The 19,746-nt window shown below is 38.4% G+C and overlaps 1 protein-coding gene across 12 annotated transcripts in view; it reads left to right on the top strand.

Moving 5' to 3' along the window:
* The window catches only part of DOCK10 (dedicator of cytokinesis 10), a 138,257-nt gene that overhangs the window by 63,057 nt on the left and 55,454 nt on the right, over window positions 1–19,746 (top strand). For all 12 annotated transcript variants that reach the window (XM_088170716.1, XM_088170714.1, XM_088170712.1 and 9 more), the window contains exons 4-12: window positions 3,413–3,495; window positions 7,255–7,327; window positions 7,638–7,769; window positions 8,030–8,164; window positions 12,603–12,786; window positions 14,393–14,478; window positions 16,569–16,652; window positions 17,542–17,697; window positions 19,193–19,414. In XM_088170716.1, coding sequence (XP_088026842.1) covers window positions 3,413–3,495; window positions 7,255–7,327; window positions 7,638–7,769; window positions 8,030–8,164; window positions 12,603–12,786; window positions 14,393–14,478; window positions 16,569–16,652; window positions 17,542–17,697; window positions 19,193–19,414 — 1,155 coding nt within the window. The remainder of the gene's footprint in view (window positions 1–3,412; window positions 3,496–7,254; window positions 7,328–7,637; window positions 7,770–8,029; window positions 8,165–12,602; window positions 12,787–14,392; window positions 14,479–16,568; window positions 16,653–17,541; window positions 17,698–19,192; window positions 19,415–19,746) is intronic.

Genomic DNA, 19,746 nt, shown 5'->3' with positions numbered 1-19,746 from the left:
ATTGCCCTGTTCCACCTCAGGAAGAGCCATTCTGCCAGGGTGAGGGGCAGAGTTTCTCTGTGCATGCAGCTCCTCTGCAAGGAGCCCACTTGTTCCACGAATGACTTCTATTCTATGTGCATCTGTGCTTCTGAAGACCACATACTAGTGCTGTGTTAGACAGGATATAAGCAGGGAAGTTGTTTGTTTCCTTTGTGTTTCCCTCACTCCCCCCCTGTTTTTTGTTTTGTTTTTTCTTTTTTGTTTGTTTGGGTTTTTTATGGGTTGGTTGGTTTTTTGGGGTTTTTTTCTCCCCCAAAGGTTCCTTTCCATTGCTGGATAAATCTTCAAGTGTCTTTTTCACAATGTGGTCATCATGCTGTCATCACCTGAACCAGAGATAAGAAGTTACATGTGGAAAAAGTCTGTAGGATTATCTGTCTCTGTAAGGAAAAATTAGGCCATCTGGACAAAAACAAAATAGAAAAAGGAAAAAAAAAAAAAAAGGCAAAGACCTTAGTTTGATAGGGCCCCTGGGAATGGGCTGTGCTGCCTGTTTAATTAACAGAGCAGTAGAAAGTTCATGCAAACATGTGCCAACCCTCCCACATCCCAAAACTTCCATTTCTCTGTCTATATTTTTCCTCCCCCACAGTTCACTTGAGCTCAACAGCTCCTGCATTGGTGCCTGTGTTCTTTGCCAGGAATAGTAGTATCCAGCTCTAGCCATTTCATGAAATCTCTGCTTCTATAAAAGTTTTACTTGCTCCTCAAATTGGGTTTGCAGGTATTGTTCCTCATTGCTAAAACTTCATTTCTGATAATGATTCCAGTTTTGAAAAATCATGCTAAGTCAGTATGGTTAGCAGAAGTATTTAATTTTTAGTTGGGATATTCTGAAGAGAAAATCTCTACCCTTTTTTGGTGTTGCTTTTTAAGTTAGCTCTATTTTCCCCACAGAAGCTATTTCAAGAACAGTGGTAGCTGTTGCACTGGCTTGGCTTGTCTTTTGTGAATTTACTGAGTGATACTTGAATGTGCTGCTTTGTCCCCTTTGATTTTTATTTTGATTAGCTTTTTTTGGAGCAGCACAATAAACCTTTATAGCTACAAGCTAAAATACTGTGGCCTGCTCTATATGTTATTCACAACTGATTTTTTGAACGTACCAGCCTATAATGTTTGCAATAAAAGCCTGCTTTGAGAGTTCTCTGTGGGCTTTAATTGCATCTGTTAAATAAAATACTTAGTAATGAAAGTACCACAGGGGAAAAGTGGTCCTTTCTGTAGAAGGTTCCCTTGGTTTATATTTGCCAAGGAGAAGGGGAGTGATGTGTGAGCTGGAGGTTCTGGGCTCACCCTCGCAATGCTCTGTGAGCTTTTCATTGGCTCATGTAGAACAGAATATATCTTACTCTTGTAAGAGTATTCTTACAGCCTAGGTGACTGTCACATACATGTCACACAAATATAAGAGTGACCAAGTTGTTTTACAAAGAATTATAAAAGAAATTTTGGTGTGAAGTTGGGCTTTTTTATTACCTCTACATTCAGAGGCAATCAGTGCTGGAGTGGTTTTCAGGGGTTGCTTTGAACTTGACCCTGGCAAGTGCAGGGAGAGTCAGTTAGAATGCTGTAATATTAATCTTCATTCTTGGAGAATATGTGATTGTATTGTCTAATGGTCACGCTTTATTTTGCATCTGTAAAATAATGAGGTGTTGTGTCAGATGAGAAGGTAGATACTGGATCCACATGGAATGTGTTTACTGCCTTTGGTTGTGCTGAACTGCCAGGGAGAGAAGTGCCTCTAAATGTGCACCCACTTCCTTGCCACCTTTTCCACACTCTAAACTAAATAAAGCTGTCACAGAATACTCTGAATACAAAGAAGATGACTTTCTAAAATAATTTGTGGCTACATACTCTGCATATTTTGCACAAGATTTTAAAAAAGAGATCTGTTAAGCCAATGCTGAGTAATTTAGACAACCCATCTCAGGTTTGCTCCAGCAGCCTGATAATCCTCTCTGTGCCTCTGAGGTAGAGACCCTTGTGCAAGCAATGACTCCCATGGGCACTTCAGAAGAAGCTGGGAATGAAGAGAAGGAATACCCCAGTTGAAGCAGCCTTTTTATACTAATTTATAATAGTCCTTTTATTACCTTTCCTTCTACTTTCTCCACACAGCTTTTGGTATTTAGACACCTTTGATCTCTCTGTTATTCCATTCTGTGTTGAGTCCTGGAGTCTCTTGCCTTTCTGTGAGATTGTCTTTACTGTTCCCACTTCAGATTCCTTTCAATCCTGCTGCTTCTTTCTCTACTGTACTTCTCCATCCTTTTCCTTCCTGATATGCCTCCTTTCCCTATGGTCTTGGGCAGCAACTTCTGCTGTTGGGTTCTAGGCTTGATCCCTCTCTTTCTGCCTTTCCATCTCAGGTGGGCTGGCACAAACTTTCATGTGGAGTGTGGAGAGAAAATAATACAATACTGGGGTAAAATTTTCAGCATACTGTACAAATATCAGTTGCAATTTACACTCTGTGTGAAGAATCGCTGGAAATTCTGACATTGTGTCATTTTTCTTGTAGATGTGCATCTTAGCAGTAACTGTACATATTTCATGCCTCTTGTTCCCTTTCAAAATGTCATGTTGTGTTTAACTGCATTGATAAAAGTTCTGCATCAAATAAATTGCACAGATATTGTGATCTATTTAACAGCACAGCCAAGCCCTTCTGTATAGTTCAGGTCTGGCTTCCTTATTTAAGGGAGATTGATGTACTAAGAGCAATTTCCAAAGGCAAATGCAAAACCAGCAAGAAAATTTTTAGACAGTCAAAACTACATGATGACATGACTGAGAAAATTCAGTGTGGAAGGAAAAATGAGACTGGTGAAAAATTATAGTCCTATTAATATATTCCTTAATGTTAAGAGTTTAAAAGATCAATCCTTAAGGGCAGAATAAGAAGTAGAGAGCTTATGCTGCAACAAGGGGGAGTAAAAAGAGTAAGGCAAATGTGTTTACAGTGGAAGGCTTAGGTAATGAAACAGGATGCAAACAAAAAATGTGTAATCAATGTCCATGGAGGAAGTCAGGCCTAAACTAGATCATGTCTTTTGAGGCAGTAACTACATTATTTAACAGTGCTTCCTAGAAAACTGAGGAGAATCAGTAAAGCATGTTAAATTGCTATCAGCTCCCTCCTCCATCTTGTGCGATTCAATGCATTTGATGTTAAAGGGAAATGTCCTTCAAAATATGGAAACATTTGACTCTGGCTTTCCTTTAAGAACTGAGCACCCAGCTCTAAAAGAGAAGAATATGTTCTCTAGCACATGGGCTGCCTCAGAACTTCATCAGTTCTCTAGCCTTGAGTCTTAACCCTTGTTGTAATTCTATTGTTGTTTGTGTTTCTTCTGTTTAGGCTTGTAAATACTACAGTTCCCACTGGCATGTCGTGAACTACAAATACGAATCCTATTCAGAAGACTTTCGACACTTACCACAGTAAGAACACACATAAGTTCCCTTTTTTTATTATTGTTTTCCCATTAGGCTTGTGTTATTTGCTAAGTTTTGTCCATATTTGCACTTTCCTTTGTCTTCTACTCTGTGCTTGTTTTACTGTATATTTAGTGCCTTGCATTTTTAAAAAGGGGAAGCAAAGGTCCTTCAGAAAAGTTCAAGACTCTGCAGAATTCACTGGTGTCAACGAATTCCATTAGTGCTGATTCAAATCCTTACAAGTGTATTTATGTTTTCAAAGCACAGTTGATACAGGAGAGGTGGCTTTTCGTTTTCCTTAATAATGCATAAATGTCACTCACCTTTCACTGGGATTCATTCTCCCTGTGGAACAGAGAATAGGATTTCGTGCTTTACAGCTGCATTGTACAGGAGAATTGGGTGCACTGATGGTACAAGGCTGTGTCAGGGTAAGGGGCCTCTTTCCTGTGCTTGGAGGCATGTGAACATGAACATCACTCTAAAAGTGCTGGGAGGAGCAGACACGAGTTCCCTGACTTGAATGGAAAGAAATAAAGAATCTAGTGCTTATTCCTCCATGCATGAGTTTGTACCCATACTCATGTTTCTGGAAGGTTTATGACCTGCCCCTGAGGAAAGTTTTAGAGAGTAGTTACCAAAGTCACCACGTGCCAGAATGAGCTGTGTTGCTGTCTCCTTTCCTGGAGTTTGAGTCATTAAAATTACAATACTGGATGGAAAAGGTTTTTACCTGCATATAAGACAGGAATGAATGAGTGCTCCAAGCTTGGGTTGGATGGAAGCTAGTACTAACTTCATTGCTTCAGGAGCTGATAAAACTGAGACTTATGGCCCAGTTAGATGCTGTGCTCAGAGAGTTTTGCACTGCAAACCTTCCTTTAGACCTGCATTTGCTCTTGTAGGTTGGTATTTTTATGATCAGCATACATGGTAGTGCAAAAAGCCATTAAGAGCAGTTTTGCTAATCAGAAATTATAAACACATCCTTTCTTAAGTACCCAGCCTGCTGATTGGTTTAGAAAATTAATGCATTTAGTGCTCAGGAAAAATGGTTGTAGCACAGCAGTTTTCCATTTAACCTTAAATGTCTTCACTCTTATGAAATATGCATTGGACAGATGTGGGTGCATTACTATGCACAAAAGTACATTTTAGCTGATTACATACATCCTCTTCTGTGAAGGGTATTTTAGTGTGGGATTTTTAAAAAAATTTAATGGGATTTGCTTTCATGGGTTCATCCTCCGGGGATACCAGGGTGTCTTGCATCTTACGTTTCTCCCCCTCCTAACGCATACGTTGTACTGAGAATTGTACTGACATGAAATCTTATATCTTGTATCTCTAAAGGAAGGTTTAGGTGCCACACTTTTTGATGTTTCAGATGCAAAGTTATAGCAGGAGTTGTCTGCAGTTTTTTGCTGGAAACTTTTGGCTTTTGAGCTTAACACACCTTTAACAGATCTGGTTTGAGATTCACCTAATTTCATATTGTTTCCAGCCTCTTCTACCTTGATTTGCATGTTTGATGCATGTTACAAAGTTTGGTGTTTTAGACTAAATCTTCTCAGGAAAATAAAGAGGCTTGTTATGTGCTGGTCATTATTCTGTATCTCACTGTTGATAGCTCTGGATGTCCACTTTTTTACTGTTTTTTTTTTTTTTATTTGAAGAAACCTGCTGTCATATTTCCAGAAATCTGAACATATTCTTGTATCAATCCCTTTATAGGAAGTCATTGCGTTGGTGAACACTGGATGAGTGTTAAGTGTTTAGCTTTACATCGTGGGAAAGGAATATCATTTACAGTATCACTTCTAACTGTGGCTAAAGCAATTCCATTCACTGAGGGTGTGCTGAACTTCCCTGTGTGCTTTTCCATGTAGAAATAAGCATTGTTGGGACTCAGCAGTTTTCAGCAGCACTGAAGGACTTCATGCCTGAGTGTGCTTGAGGCCATGCTGTGCTGGCTCACAGGGTTGTGCAACACCTCAAGTAATGGCTGCATGGTGGAGCAGATTTTTGTCAGAGTTTCTCTTTCTGGATGCTGACCCTTTCTGATTAGAAAGCAATTGCTGTGTGATGTTCAATACTCACTGCCTGCCCCAGGTACTCAGCCTGCAGTGCTGGTGTGGCACCAGCACAGAGCTCAGCACCATGTGCATGACAGAATCAAAATATTTAGCAATTGCTTTGGTTTTTCTCTGAGTGTGTTCCTCCTTGGAGGTTTTTCTCAGCTCTAACCCCTTAGATTCCTCTCTGTAAGCTCTCACTACCTCTTTTACACCATGTTTTATGCTTTGTGCGTGTGTGTTCTTGCTTCTTAAGCAAGGGGATGGATGGGAAAAGGTTAGGGGTTGTTTAGTGTGCTGTGCTGTCCTGTCTGGGAACAGAAAGGGTCATTAGCAAAATTTTTGCTGCTGTTTATAGGAAACCTGGAACACTTGGCAGATATTTCAGGTCTGGGGCCTCTTTTTTTGGAAAAGGTGGGATTTAGCCTGTGTTTGTGTTAGAATTTTTAACAGCTGCCCTTGGTTTCATTGGAAAACCTGCAATGGTTTTCCAACACGAATATTCTGACTATTAAAGCTTTACAGATGTCAAAAATGCCAGTAGACTGTAAATGTTCCTTTTATTCTAAACATTGATCAGTTGTTTGCAGTAAATAAACTGCAAAACTGGAACAAACCAAAGAGGGGATGAACACTCTTGTGTTCCCTGTGCCTTTGTGTTGATATGGGCACATCATTTGTTTTGAAATGCAGAAATCGAAGAGGACATGGGTATTGCTCATTACTCTGATCTTCCTTATCTGTAATTTATGTATGAATGAATAAAAAATGAAAAGGGTCAAAGTTTTGTTTGTTTTGTTTTTTGGGTATTTGTGTTTGGTTGTTTTTTTTTTTTTAAATTCTGAAGAAGTCAGTCTTCCTAATAAATAATCGCTTTTAGCATGAAAACTTTTTTTAGATTTTCATATCATAACTGGAGGTTTTCAAGATGAGATTTGTAATTTTTAGGAATTTGAAAACAGTACTGGAATTTTTTGGGGCACTGAAAAATCTAATTTTTTTCTATTTAAAAATACCCTTGAATTTTTATTGTGTGTATTTGGCTGTTACTGTTTAATTCTGCAGCATGAGAAATACTCTGAACCTAAGTACAGTTATTTATGTGCTTAAAATTAAGCAAATGCTTAAGTGCTTTGCTTTTTCATATTCAGTTGTGGGTTTGAGTATATAGAATAAAGAACTTAGATGGCATCACATCAAAAAGACATCTGTGTATTTTGAAAAATTGCTTGAAGGCTGTGCTCATCATATTGAATAGAAAAAAAAAATCTTGAAATCATGAAGTGATGTAGAAGCTTTAAGATGAAAGTTCTAATGTTCTTGGTTAAGAAATCTATTGAAGAGCTCGGTCTCCTTCCTCTGGCAGCCTTGAATGGGATATCTCTTTGGAAATTGTTTTGGGTTTGTTGCCCATTGTGGTGGAAGAGCAGCAAAGAGACCAAGAATTGGTATTTTATAATTTATATAGAACTGTTACAGCTTCAGAGTATTGGGGGGGGGAAAAAAGAGATACTTTTTTCCTAAGCCACATGTATTTGAAAAGTGTAGTGATTCTAAAGGAGACAATAGGATCACAGCAGAAGGTGAACTGACATTGCCATGGGAGCTCAGTATGGTTACCTCCCTGAAACAGCAGGTACATTATTTGTTTTTATAAATAAATAAAAACTTTTTCTCCCCTTCCCAGAAATGAATGTAGACCAGAGAAACTACCATCACATTCCTTTGAAATTGATCATGAAGATGTGGATAAGGATGAAGTATGTATCCTGGTTTTGGCATGGGTTGTTTTTTTTCCTACTGGGAAAGTTATTTATTACTTTAATATGAAATAAAGAATTATAATGGAGGGTCATTATCTCCTATAAAATATTTCATATTTTAAACAGCTCTGAAATTAGAGGAATAGCTTTGTCTCATGTCATCCAATGTATGGGAGGACTATTAATAACATTTTAAACGGAATGAAAGGGTGATTATTTGTCATCAAGCAGATATTCACACATTACAGTTTTTGTCTTGGAATTCAGAAAACAAGTCTGTGTAATTTTAACCTTGTCTTCCATATAGGACACAACATCTCACTCATCTTCTAAAGGTGGTGGTGGAGGAGGAGGAGGATTAGCAGCAGGAGTTTACAAGTCTGGATGGCTTTATAAAGGGAATTTCAACAGCACTGTAAACAATAGCATTACTGTTCGGGTAAGGAAACAACATTATTCTTTCTTTGTTCTGTTTGGATTTATTTTCCCCTCAGAGGCACACTTTTTGTCATTGTCACTTAGCTGTTTATAGCTCAGGTTTGATTGCACTGCTTTAAATGATAATAAAGTAATACTTCATTTGTCTTCAAAATAGTGATTGAAATGCGGTCAGGAGTTACCTGTTACCTGTTATTTAAACCCTGTGAAAATAATTTGCAGTACAACAATTTTAATGCTTCTTCTTTCTCACCACTTCAGTCATTCAAAAAGCGTTACTTCCAGCTGACACAGTTGTCGGATAACTCCTATATTATGAATTTTTATAAAGATGAAAAAATATCAAAGGAGCCAAAGGGATGTATTTTTTTGGATTCTTGTACAGGAGTTGTACAGGTAAGTTCCAGTTAATTTCTTTGTAGTGTTTTGGGTATAGGATGCATTTAAAAAGGCAAGTGGAAGAACATGTTCATTAGCAGATTAATGGTCTCATTAGCAGTTTCAGGAAATGAAAGCACCACTGGTTTTGCTCTTTAATGGGGTGCAGATGCTCAGACTGACAAGTGACAAAAAACCACAGCTGAATTATGGGAGCAGACCATGCACACACTCTTTTTCCATGGCAAACATGAGAAAAAAAAATGCTGTGAATGTTTGCAAGGGTTTCACTGAAATTATTTTCTGAGATGTCACATTTTACCTCATGCTTACTAAGACTATGCTTACTTATGGGGCAAAGAGATTCAGGTTACAAAACACTGCCTGTTGGGCAAGTGTGAAATTAATCTTGTATCCTGAACCTCCTTGAAGCTCACCACTTTAGGAGTCTTAATGACATCAGGTAGGACAGAATTTTGTTTGTTTGCCAGAAATGTCTAACAAACCTTTTTTTTCCTGTTGTTACCTTAGACTGTGTTCTTAGCTTTTATCTTCCATCTTGTTCTTCCTTTCCTCTCATTCTCATAATATATTTCTTTTTTCTTTTGTTCCATTCTAAACAAGATGTTTCCTTGCATGCTATGTGACTATTGACTGATGTAGCCCAATGTGTCACTGAATAAGGAAATCCCTTTTATTTAATCCATGTTTTACTATTTAACCAGTAAATATTGGCAACAGTGCTAGGCGGGCTGATTTGAGGATTGCTTTGAAAGAAGCCTTAGAGGTGACACAAGAGAAGATCCCTGATAAATAAAAGGTTTTCTTGGTTGTGATGTCTCGTTCACCTCTAAACCCTTTTGGAGCAAGAAAAATAATCAGTTCACAGTGATTCACCCTGGGAACAAGTATTTGCTGACAATCCCCAGCTCTGTGGGCCATGGCCATTATCCCAATTCTGTTCAGAAGGGTGTTTATTTTTCCAAACAGGGTAGAAGGGGATGGAGATATGCATGTAGGACAGTGATGTTTGCCAGTGTCGTTCCATTGGCTTGAGAGATTCTCAAGGCTGAGGTGGTTGGAAGTGTAGCAGAAGCCATGGAGGAGATTCTTATGGAGAAATCCTGGTTAGGAATTCCTGCTGGCACAAGGGCTTTCTTGTAAGCTGGGTCTCAGCCAGAGCTCCAGTCCAGCCCCTTGTAGAGTGTTGTTATGTACATGTTTAATGCTACTCCAGAGGGTGCCCTTTCTGCTGTGTTGTTTCTCATGACACTCCAAGATAGCAGAAATGCCTTGACTGCAGGATTTCTGCTGTTTTTGACTAACTTCTGACAAAAAAAAAAACCTCAAGAAGCCTTTGAAAATCTTCTTCCCCCTGAACCTTTGACACCTGCTTTCTACATCTACAGTGTTCCTCCAGATTGTCCCATACTGGTTGATACTACTGTCCCATACTTCTCTTGCCTACCCCAAGATGCAAGTTTATGTGATAGATTTTGATTGACATTTAGTATGGGATTCACAAATTTGAGCTATCTTCACTAGTAAGAAGTTAAATCTTAGCCAAGGGTGTACTAGGGTCAATACTATCAGCTGTCAAAGTCTGTGATGGACTTGTAATCATAGGGCTGAAAAACAAAACCTGGCTTAGAGTTGCCATAAACAGAGAGACCATCAAATGTGGAGAAAGAGTTGGGTAAAACTGAATTTTTAGTGAAAAAATGTGATATGTACATTGTGATTTAATGAGTTTTAATACTGCTATAAATTATTTAAGTCTCTACGAATGACTTTGAGCTCCTGTTGGATTGAGATAGAATACCAAAACTAGTAAAATATCCCAGAGAAATCATCTCCAGATAAAATACAAAATGCTTCCAAAACAATTCTGTTACTTTGGAAGAATGACCCTGCAGGCATTAGACTTAGCCTGATGTTTCATTTATAGCTCATTCATAGTCTCTTTTATGAATCTTGTAATATTTATTTTTGGAAGAAATTTTTGAACTTGAAATTAAGTGTTGAAGATTAGAAGTCAAGGTCCATATACCATATGGAAGGAGTTATAGAGAACCAAACTGAGAAATGGAACCTTGGTTTTTTTTTCCTGTTAGCTGATCAGAAAGGTAAAATAGCTGGCCTTAGATTTGAAACAAAGACTTTGCTGTAGATCTCATCTGTTTGCCAGAAGTCTGAAGTGCAGATGGAAAAGTGGATATTGAAGTTTTCCTGCCCTGCTGATGTTTTTAAGGTTCAGCATGCAAGATATATTGATGTATTAGATAATGTCTGATAGTCTTTCAGCACCTGATTTAAAGATCTTGGCCATGCCTGTAAGGGGAACTACATAATATAGGCAATAAATGCATTCATCTTGTGTTTAAGTACCTGTTTTAAAGATCTTGACCATTTCATATGGGGAAATATATAAAATATAAAATAAATCCATTAATTTTAAATGGTTTTTTGTCTAATCTGAAGTAAAATTGAAACATAACGTTATTCCTTGTTGATTATCCATAAACTGGTGTGCACAATCTGCTTTACAAATCATCTGGCTTTAAAAGTTTTAAATGGCCACTACCTAAGACTCTTGGCATAGCTTTTTTCAACTTTCAGCTCTTGGTCAAGCTCTTATATAATTTTATATATGTGTAACGGGTTTTAGTGAAATTTTAGTCCTTGTTTTACATTAGTTTGAATGTATGATTGGAGGAAAGGAATGATTTTAGGATCAGGGTAAATACTGAACACCCAAGAACCAGTGCTACAAAACCCAAGCCTATTCTTACTCTGAATTTGATGAACTAAAATTTATAACCCTAAAAGAATATTCACCTCCATAAAGTACTTGAAAGGAAAATTATTTCCTATCAAGAGAATTTCCAGTAGCAGAACTAAAAACTAGCACACGTGCACATGCATACACACAGAGAATCCCAAGTCAGTTTGAAAAGCCAAGATTTGTCTGACCCCATTGACCCAAGTAGCTCCAGAAGAAGTAGTTCAGTCTTAAGTGATTCCTGATCTGGGTCATGACATGTAATATAAGAACTGGAGCAAGTGATTAGCAACAGATTGGGTAGGAATCTTCTAAATTATCTCTGCTCCTGGAAAAAATTCTTCATGGAACTTGCTTCTCAATGTCCTGGGTTTGCATCCTCCTCTGCTAATCAGTATCAGATTTTGCCTCTGTTCCTCTTAAATAAAAGAATCAGTGTCATCTCACCATCTGGCTTAGAAACCTCTTAATAACTTGTTCATATAGAACTGTGCAGAAAAATACTTACAGTATGCAGAACTACAGGAGATCACTGTGATTCTATTTGAGAATGTTAAGGAAGAAAAAATGAAGTGAAATGATCAGTTACCGAGTGGATAATTTTTTCTTTTTCATTTGTTGGCATCACCCCAAGGTTAAATCTGTCAACAGTGATGGCAATCTTCTGGAATATTGAAATCAAAATGGTGGCACTGATGTCCATCATCAGTCAGCTTTAAAAGTTCAGCGAAACGAGAGGGGAGTAGAATGCATTACTGTGCTCTCAGAAACAAGCAAGGAGGAGAGAAAAGTAATGCAACTGCTTCCTTAAGCTAAGAGATATGTGCCTCACTAATTGGGTAAATTTGAGAAATGAAGCACATTATGTTAGAGACCATCACTTTGTTTAATTTTGAGCGGTTTTGGTAGCTAAGTACTTGTTAATTCTTATGACAAAAATTGATAGACTTATTGTCTCCTGCAGGTAAAATCTGGTGACAGAGAGCAGCTCTCAGAACTCAATCTATTCCCAGTGTACTGGGCATTTGTTCTTATTTTGTACTTGAAAATTATAGCATTGCAACGAATGACCAGCACTATACCTCACCTTTGCCTTTGTGAAAAACTGTTGAAATCCCCTAAGTTGTTTTTAAAATCCTTCCAAAACAAAAGTAGATGTGGGAAGTACCCATTGTAATAGTTACTGTGCAGGAATTTGCCCTGTTGCAATCTTCTGGAAAGTCCTGTTCCCACTCTCCCTCAAATATTTATATGGCTTAGCAATACTTTGATTTATCTTTTTGGGTGCCTCGTGTGCTGGTCAAGTGTAAGAGGCTTGTTTTTTTAGAGCTGTTCTCTCCAGACCACTCCAACTCATGCAGCAGTGCTGCACTTTGTGACCAGAGGTCTTTGATTGTTCCACATGGGAGGTATTCCCTTCTGAACTATTGTCCATCTTAGATTTCTGTGGCCAAATATAGCACATATGTTTGGCCACAGAAGCTCTTAAATGCGCAAAGTGACAGAAATTTGTGTTAATACCACACTATTTGAATTTTCTTTAAAGCCACTGAAGTTTGCTTAAATGTCATTTTTCAGGAGTGGCCATATACAAGTCCATCTCATGGGTGTCTTTTTTGGTACCTTTTTGTATTAGTTCTAGTGTTTATTTTAATTTTCCTTTTGTTCCAACAGAATAACAGGCTTAGAAAACATGCCTTTGAGTTGAAAATGAATGACCTCACATACTTTGTGCTGGCAGCTGAAAATGAGCAGGATATGGATGACTGGATTTTTACTCTCAACAAAATCCTGCAAATAAATCCAGAGGGAACTATTCAGGAGAGAAAGAGTGCAGATCTCACTGATCTGAGACTTGGTAAGAGTGAAAAATCTCTTGTATTGCTGGGAGTTTTTTAAACAAGTGAAAAAAAGTGGAACCTTCAATCAGTATTTAATCATTTTAACTGCCTGAGTTTGTAATGGATTCTGTACCTATTGATTTCTGAGGAAGCAGCACCAGTCTTGGCAATCCCTGAACAATGTCAGCTAACTCCCCTCAGATCATTTTCAAATGGCTGGAGGGGAGGTAAAGCTGTTCCCACAAAGTCAGCAGGAGCAACGTGGCTCCACTTTGCATATGCAGCTCTTTTTAAATTTAGTCCTCTCTGTCAGTAATCTTGCTGGTACTTTGTGTTTTACTGTCCTGGAACTCTGAAGGCTTAAGAAAGTTTTGTTCTGGAGTGGTTTGATCAGTTCCTTTTCCAACATTTTGCTTTCTTTAGAAATCTGGAGCTAATAATTAAAAAAAAAAAAAAACAGCTGTGGTATATGGCTCTTTCTCTGAAAGCTTATTGACTTTTGCTTCTTACTTTTTTGAGCTTGCATATTATTCTCTCAATGTGGAAGAAAGAATTGGATGCTCTGTTACACTGCAGTCTTCATGTGGCAGTAACTCATTCCTCCACATAATAAATCCACATATAGTTTGGATGAACTCCAGCTGAAATTCTAAGGCTGAAAACACTTGAAACCTTAATACAGTTGTAAAATGCATGTGCTCTGAGCGGAGTCAAAGTTTTGAATCCACATGCATCTGAATCTTAGGGATGTTCAGAGGTCATTGAACTCTTAGCCTGATGTTTATAAGAAGTTCTAATTTTGGAAGGACAGGATACTCTTCCTATAGACAGAGATGTTTTTAGAATTTGGAGGCACAAGAGACTTGCACTTCAGAATCAGAGGAGTACTTTTGAAAATCCCACCCATAAGGGATATTAATGAAACAGGAAGAAATATGTGCATAAAAGGTCAAAAACACAGGCTAACAGAAAACAGAAGTCTCTACTGGTAAAAAAGCTGATAACAAGTAACAGGAATGTGCTATAGAGTTAACTTGTCAAAAGACATGAGGCTTTCTTGGCAAGAAGAGCCCTAAGTGACTGTAATGGCTTCTTTCACACGGGGCTGAGAACAGAGCACTCCCTGGTGAGCTGAGTAAAGCACAGGGCTTGTGTTCAGTGCTGTTCCCTGGATCCATAGGTTTGCAGCTCATGGAGTCCAGACTGCATCCCTCCCTTTCCCAAAGAGTGGGTAAGGTCCTGCCTGCCTCACTCAATGCTCCCTTTACTGGGAATTCAAAACCTTTTGGTTGACATAAACCCTTGGTGTTGCATCAGAAGAGACTGAGATGAAAATGTGAATTTGTCATGAGTGTGAACATTTGTCATGGGTGAATGTGTTGGATGTTTCACTGACTAGTCAGGCCTGTTGTTTGGAAGCTTAAATAGACTAAGAGTGAGCAGCAGTGAGAGATGAGGTTGAGGAGAAAAGGGGTTTACACAAGCATCGCTTCCATTTGGAGCCATGATGAGTCTGATGGGAATAGAAGAAATAACAGGGAAATACAGGCTTTTATCTTTTAAACCCTATGGTACTAGCAAGAATAATAAGACCTTTTTGTGGGTATTTTTTTTCTCTTCAAGACCCTGCAGAAGTTTCAGTGAATTATGATTGCTCTCAAGAAGATGCAGATTCTTCAGAGAACTCCTTGCACCCAGACTTCGCAAAAGTAATGGATGTTACGTTTTTCTTTACAAGTCTAGTGGAAACAGCTTCCTAAGTGAAAAATGCCTGCCAATAGCTGATCATTAATATTTTGAAAGGTTGAAAAATATAGCACAGTCTATTACAATTGTTAGTGACACAAGTGACAGGAATAATATTCTTTCTGAGTAACTCATCTGTTTGTTTAAGTGCAAAAATCTCCATCATATGCAAAGAGAGTAGGTGTTCCACAGACTACGTTGATTTAGACCTGTAAATTCAGTAAGAGTCTGGTCCCCTCAGTTGTGTGTGGAATATTTGCTCATCTGAATTGCATTTCAGTAGAATGTAGCCCTTGGAGAGCCAAGATTTCCTGTGTGACTGGCAAGGAAGTGAGCTTTGAACTGCTCATTGCCTTCTGTAACTTCATTGAAAGATGCATGTGCTACCAGGGGAGGCATTTTGTCCTCTGGAGCTCATAAACTGCTTCATGTGGATGAGATAATTGTATATGGTGCTAAGAAGCTTTTTAATGAAAAGCTAGATTGGCAATGCTTCACTGCTTTCTCTTAAATGAATGCAAAATCTGTTTGTAGTGTTCTGCCAGGGAGATGCTATCTGTCTACAGAGCCAAATGTTTTTGAGGATATTACACAGATTTGAACTGAAAGCTATCCATGCAATTGGGGGCAGAATTTTACTGTAGGTCATATTAACATATGTGAAGTGATCACCTAGAATGCGAGAAAGCAAAAAATATCAAATCACTGAACAAAATAAAAACAAAACAACCAACCAAATAAAATGTGTCTGAGTTTATGTATTAAGGGCAGCAGAAGTGTCTGATCATCTTGTCTGTGGATAGATTCTTTCTAATGGCTTAGTTGATGCAGATATCTCAAAGACCACTGATGCCTGCAAGGCTGTAGGAGAAGGTCATCTTGTTTTGTGATGCTCTTTTTGCCCTTTATGTGGATAATTCCTGTTCCCCCACCTTGGCTCTACAGGCCTGGCTGCAGCAGTGGTCTGTGGCCTTTCCCTAGTCCATGGCAGATAAACATCCTGATCCCATCTCTATCTAAACCAGTCTGCCAGAGCCACATCTGGACCTGCTCCTGCAGGTCAGGCCACAGGCAGTGAATGTTAGGAAGTGAGCACAGAGCTCTTGGTCTGGCTGGGCTGCTGTTTGTTACTTAATGTACTGGCAATATCATCATGCTGTGGGAGACATGAAGCACTGAATGGGACCTGAACAAGAGAATATCCCGTGCCATCTCATCTAAGGGTTTTGTTCAGTCCTAGGCAACCAGAAAAGATGGATACTCTTTTAATATTTCAGAGATTAAAAAAAAAATTAAAAAAATTAAAAGTTAGGGAAAATCAAAGTGCAGAGAAAGACTGAAAGAATTGAGCAATTGAAATATCCCAAGGGCTCTTTAAGGGGAAGGGAATGTGTAGGGCTTACTTTACATATTGAATAAATGGACTTAACTAGCAAGGAAAAAGGTTTTTGCAATTAGGCATAAGGATAAACTTTTAGAAGGTAGGGTAGGAAAGCACCAGGTAGCTTCAGAAGGTGAAGCTGGTTTCGTCAAAGAGTTTGCTATTAACTTAAGCATTTGTCTGTCAGAAAAGAAGTGTTTGTGTGTGATCCTCCCTGTGGCAGAGGGTGAATGGGAGAGGACTCCCAGCCTTCCCTTTGGGTGACACTGCAGTCTGTGTGTCTGCTCTGCCTGTGAGGCTGAGTGGCATTTGCTGCTCTCCTTTCTGCCCTCCCCTGGCACAGGTGTTTTTCTGTGGGATTTTATTTCCCTCAGCTTGAGAATCTCTAAACTGATTTTGGTGCAGAGATCTGACATCTTCCTCAATGGATAGCATATATGGACATACAAAAACTTGAATTCCTTAATTGATGTATTTTAGGATTCCTTAGCAGTATATCATGGCCTGAAAAGCCCTGCTTCACAAGCAGAGAGTGCTTGGAGGTGCTTGGGGATAAATGCTGCAGAAGTGGAAAATGTTGGGAGTGAAACATTGATCACTCATTTAGAAGTCTAACAACTCTATGGATTTTTGTTCTTGTGCAGAAAACTAATTTATTATCTGTCACCACAGTACATCACAGAAACAGAAGAAACAGTGAAAGCCTCTCGAAATACAGAGCGCCTGAACCTGTTCTCTTTGGATCCTGATATAGCAGTGAGCAATATTTAATTTTTTTTTTAATTCTTAGAAATTTTAAAATACAGGTGACACGAGCTAACTGGGTTGGCTGAGCCAGCAGAATGGGTTGCACTTTAACAAGCAAGTGTGTATACCCAAGGCTTCAGCAGTGAGCAGGGAGGGGAGGTATCTGTAGTGCACACAGATTTCTGTACAGAATCTCCACTTTGGCTGCAGAATGACTGAGGATGGCAGTGACCTCTGGAGGTCATCCAGTCCAGCTGAGCTAAGCTCTGAATTAGTTTGACACGAGCATTAAAGCAAAGTTTAACAATCCATGTCAGGAATCAAAGACAGTTATTTCTTGCACTGAATGTGATTTAAATGGAAATTTTATTTTAGTTAAAAAGAAGGCTTAAGTAACATTGAGATCAGTGTATATTTAAACTTGAGCCTGATATCAATCAACTATAAGAGCTTTTTTCAAAGTATTAAGCAAATTGAAATAATGATGTGATGTCTAAGTATATACCACTGGGAAAAGAGGGGAATGCCTGGAATCTCAGTCTAAAATGTGCTGTTAATCTGAAAATGTGAGGGTTTTTAATCCATATGAGGAAATTAAAAGCGAAAGTTTTAGAAACAGTAAGTAAACAAGAAAAAAGTTCCTAAAATTATAGGAAACCTAATTTGAATCCCTAATTCTGCCTCTGACATTATATATATCCTCAGCCAGTCTTTTTGATTTGCTTCCTAATCTACAAATTAGGAATAACACTCATTTACTATAATAATATGAAGACACCAGTGGTGACTTTTGAGGTTTTCAGGTGTTTCAGGGATTGCAAAGACCTTTAAAAAGCTTACTTAGTTTTGGAATATGATGCTTTTTCCTATATGTAACAAATTGCCCTACTTATTTCAGGCATTCAATCCTCAGAAAAAGGAGTTTCCAGGGACAAACTCAGTGATAAAGCCATTTGAAGAAAAGCCTGCAAAGAGGATCCTGATTACCTGCAAATCCCTCAGTCTGAATCTCCAGGCCTGTGTTACTGAAAATGAAAATGATCCCTTAACCAACGTAAGCTTTTCTTATTTCTCTGTGATTTTTTTTGGTTGGTTCGTTGAGTTTTTATATTTTTGTACATTTGTTAGTTTGGAAAGAGGAGTGAAAGAAAAGCTGTATTATACATGCATACTGCTCCTTTTGGACTGAATAACAAAACTGATTAACTTTTCAATAGATATTCTAAAGCTGATTTACATTGCAGACTTTTAGCTACAGTTTAGTGAAGGATTAAAAATGTTTCGAACCTTGAGGATTCTTAACAATTGCTACAAGAAGAGCAAGTTTAAACTGCCAAGACCTATGTAGGGAGGTAACTGAATATCAGTTGCTGGTGCACTGGGGTTTTTTTGTTGTTTTTCAGGGAGAGACAAGGAACCAAGCAGATAAAGTTACAGGAGAGAAGGCAAAATAGAAAGGACAGGATGTTTCATCTAGTGGAAAAATCCAGCTAAAACCAGGACAAACCAGAAAATTTTGCTTATTCTTACTGTAAAAAAAAAGGGCCGGGAAAATTGAGACGTAGATGTCAGTCTATAGCTTTTAGTTAGTTCTGCTCTGAAGCAGGAAAGTTATGAGACATCAGTGTCCCAGCAACTCCACTTTCATATATTACATATGAGACATTGATTTTGTTTGTTGATTTGTTTTTCATTTGAAGATGACCTCTACAGTGAGTGCAAATTTAGCATGATGTAATCAATATCTTTTTTTGGACACTGGAATAACTGTTTAAATAAAGTCATGATAACTGCACCAAGGGCATGCAATATTCTCTGCAACTGCAGAGGCTGAAAAGGCAAAGGACATCATACCTGCTATGCACTGCTCTTTATCTGCACAGTTTTAAGGTTCTGATTTGGGGGCAGTTCAGGTGGTGTTATGCTGAGGCTGATTTATTCCATCAGAACGAAGGATGGTCTTTGGGGGTTACTTTCAGTCACAGGACTGAATTCCCTGGTACTCTGCCATAGGATAAGTGGGCACTGTCAGAGTGGTTTGAATGCTCTTGGTTTCCCAGCAAAATGGAACATGTGTTTCCCACAGAATAATACACCCACGCTTTTGTGTTTGTACCAGTAAACATTTTCTGTCCCCTTACATTTTTCATCTTTCTGTTGCATTTCTGACAGTCCCTGGAAAGCCCACACTCACTTTTCCCCCTTTTATAATAACTCTCAATGTACATTTTAAAAATTCCGCAGTGTGTTTTCTGAGGCTTTATTAATTTACTCTAATAATTAGTTATCTATTTGGTTTTGATTCTGTGAGTTTCTAAGCTGTCAGTTCCTCTTCTGGCATGCTGTTAACAAGCTTTCTTTAAAGGCCCCTAAACTCACATGGTTGGAAGCTAATCTGGGGTGTGTGCAAGCATGTGTTTTTAATGTATCTCATAACTTGTAAATAATATTTGTTTACTTTCTTTCTAGTTTCAGAAAGCCATTAAAAGATAGACTTTACCTCCGTCCTCTCAGTTATCACTGTATTATCTTTCTGGTTTTTTCTCCAGGTAGAGCCTTTCTTTGTGAGTGTGGCACTATATGACATCAGGGATGGCAGGAAGATTTCTGCTGATTTCCATGTGGATTTGAACCACACTCTGGTTAGACAGATGATTTCAGGTTCCTCGAGTCCATTAGAAAATGGTGCAGTTGAAAATATTGACTCAAATGAAATGGAAGAACCACAGGTCAAAGGGTTCCCAGAAGAGTGGCTGAAATACCCCAAACAGGTATTCCACATGTGACTTGCATGGCTTAGTGACTCATGTCCCTATTTTAGTTCACTAGTGTTCTTTTTCAGTGGAGAACTTTTGCATGCTATGTTGTTGTTTATTCTCTTTTGTGTGTCAGTTGTATAGAGCCACTTGCTTTCTGAGCTCCCTGTATAGACCATTTGCAACCAAAACTGATAAAAGTTAGTGTCTGTTATTTAGAGAAAGCATCTGTATTTCCTGTGCTCTTTGGATCCATTTGCTGACCTCTCCCAACCAGCCAAACAAAATCACAACTCAAAGCAAAACCTAGATGCTGCAGTAATCTCAAAGTGCTTCCACATTCTTGC

This window comes from Sturnus vulgaris, chromosome 10 (genome assembly GCF_052056855.1).
Source record: "Sturnus vulgaris isolate bStuVul1 chromosome 10, bStuVul1.hap1, whole genome shotgun sequence".
Lineage (NCBI taxonomy): Eukaryota > Metazoa > Chordata > Aves > Passeriformes > Sturnidae > Sturnus > Sturnus vulgaris.
This window is presented reverse-complemented; position numbering and strand designations above follow the sequence as displayed.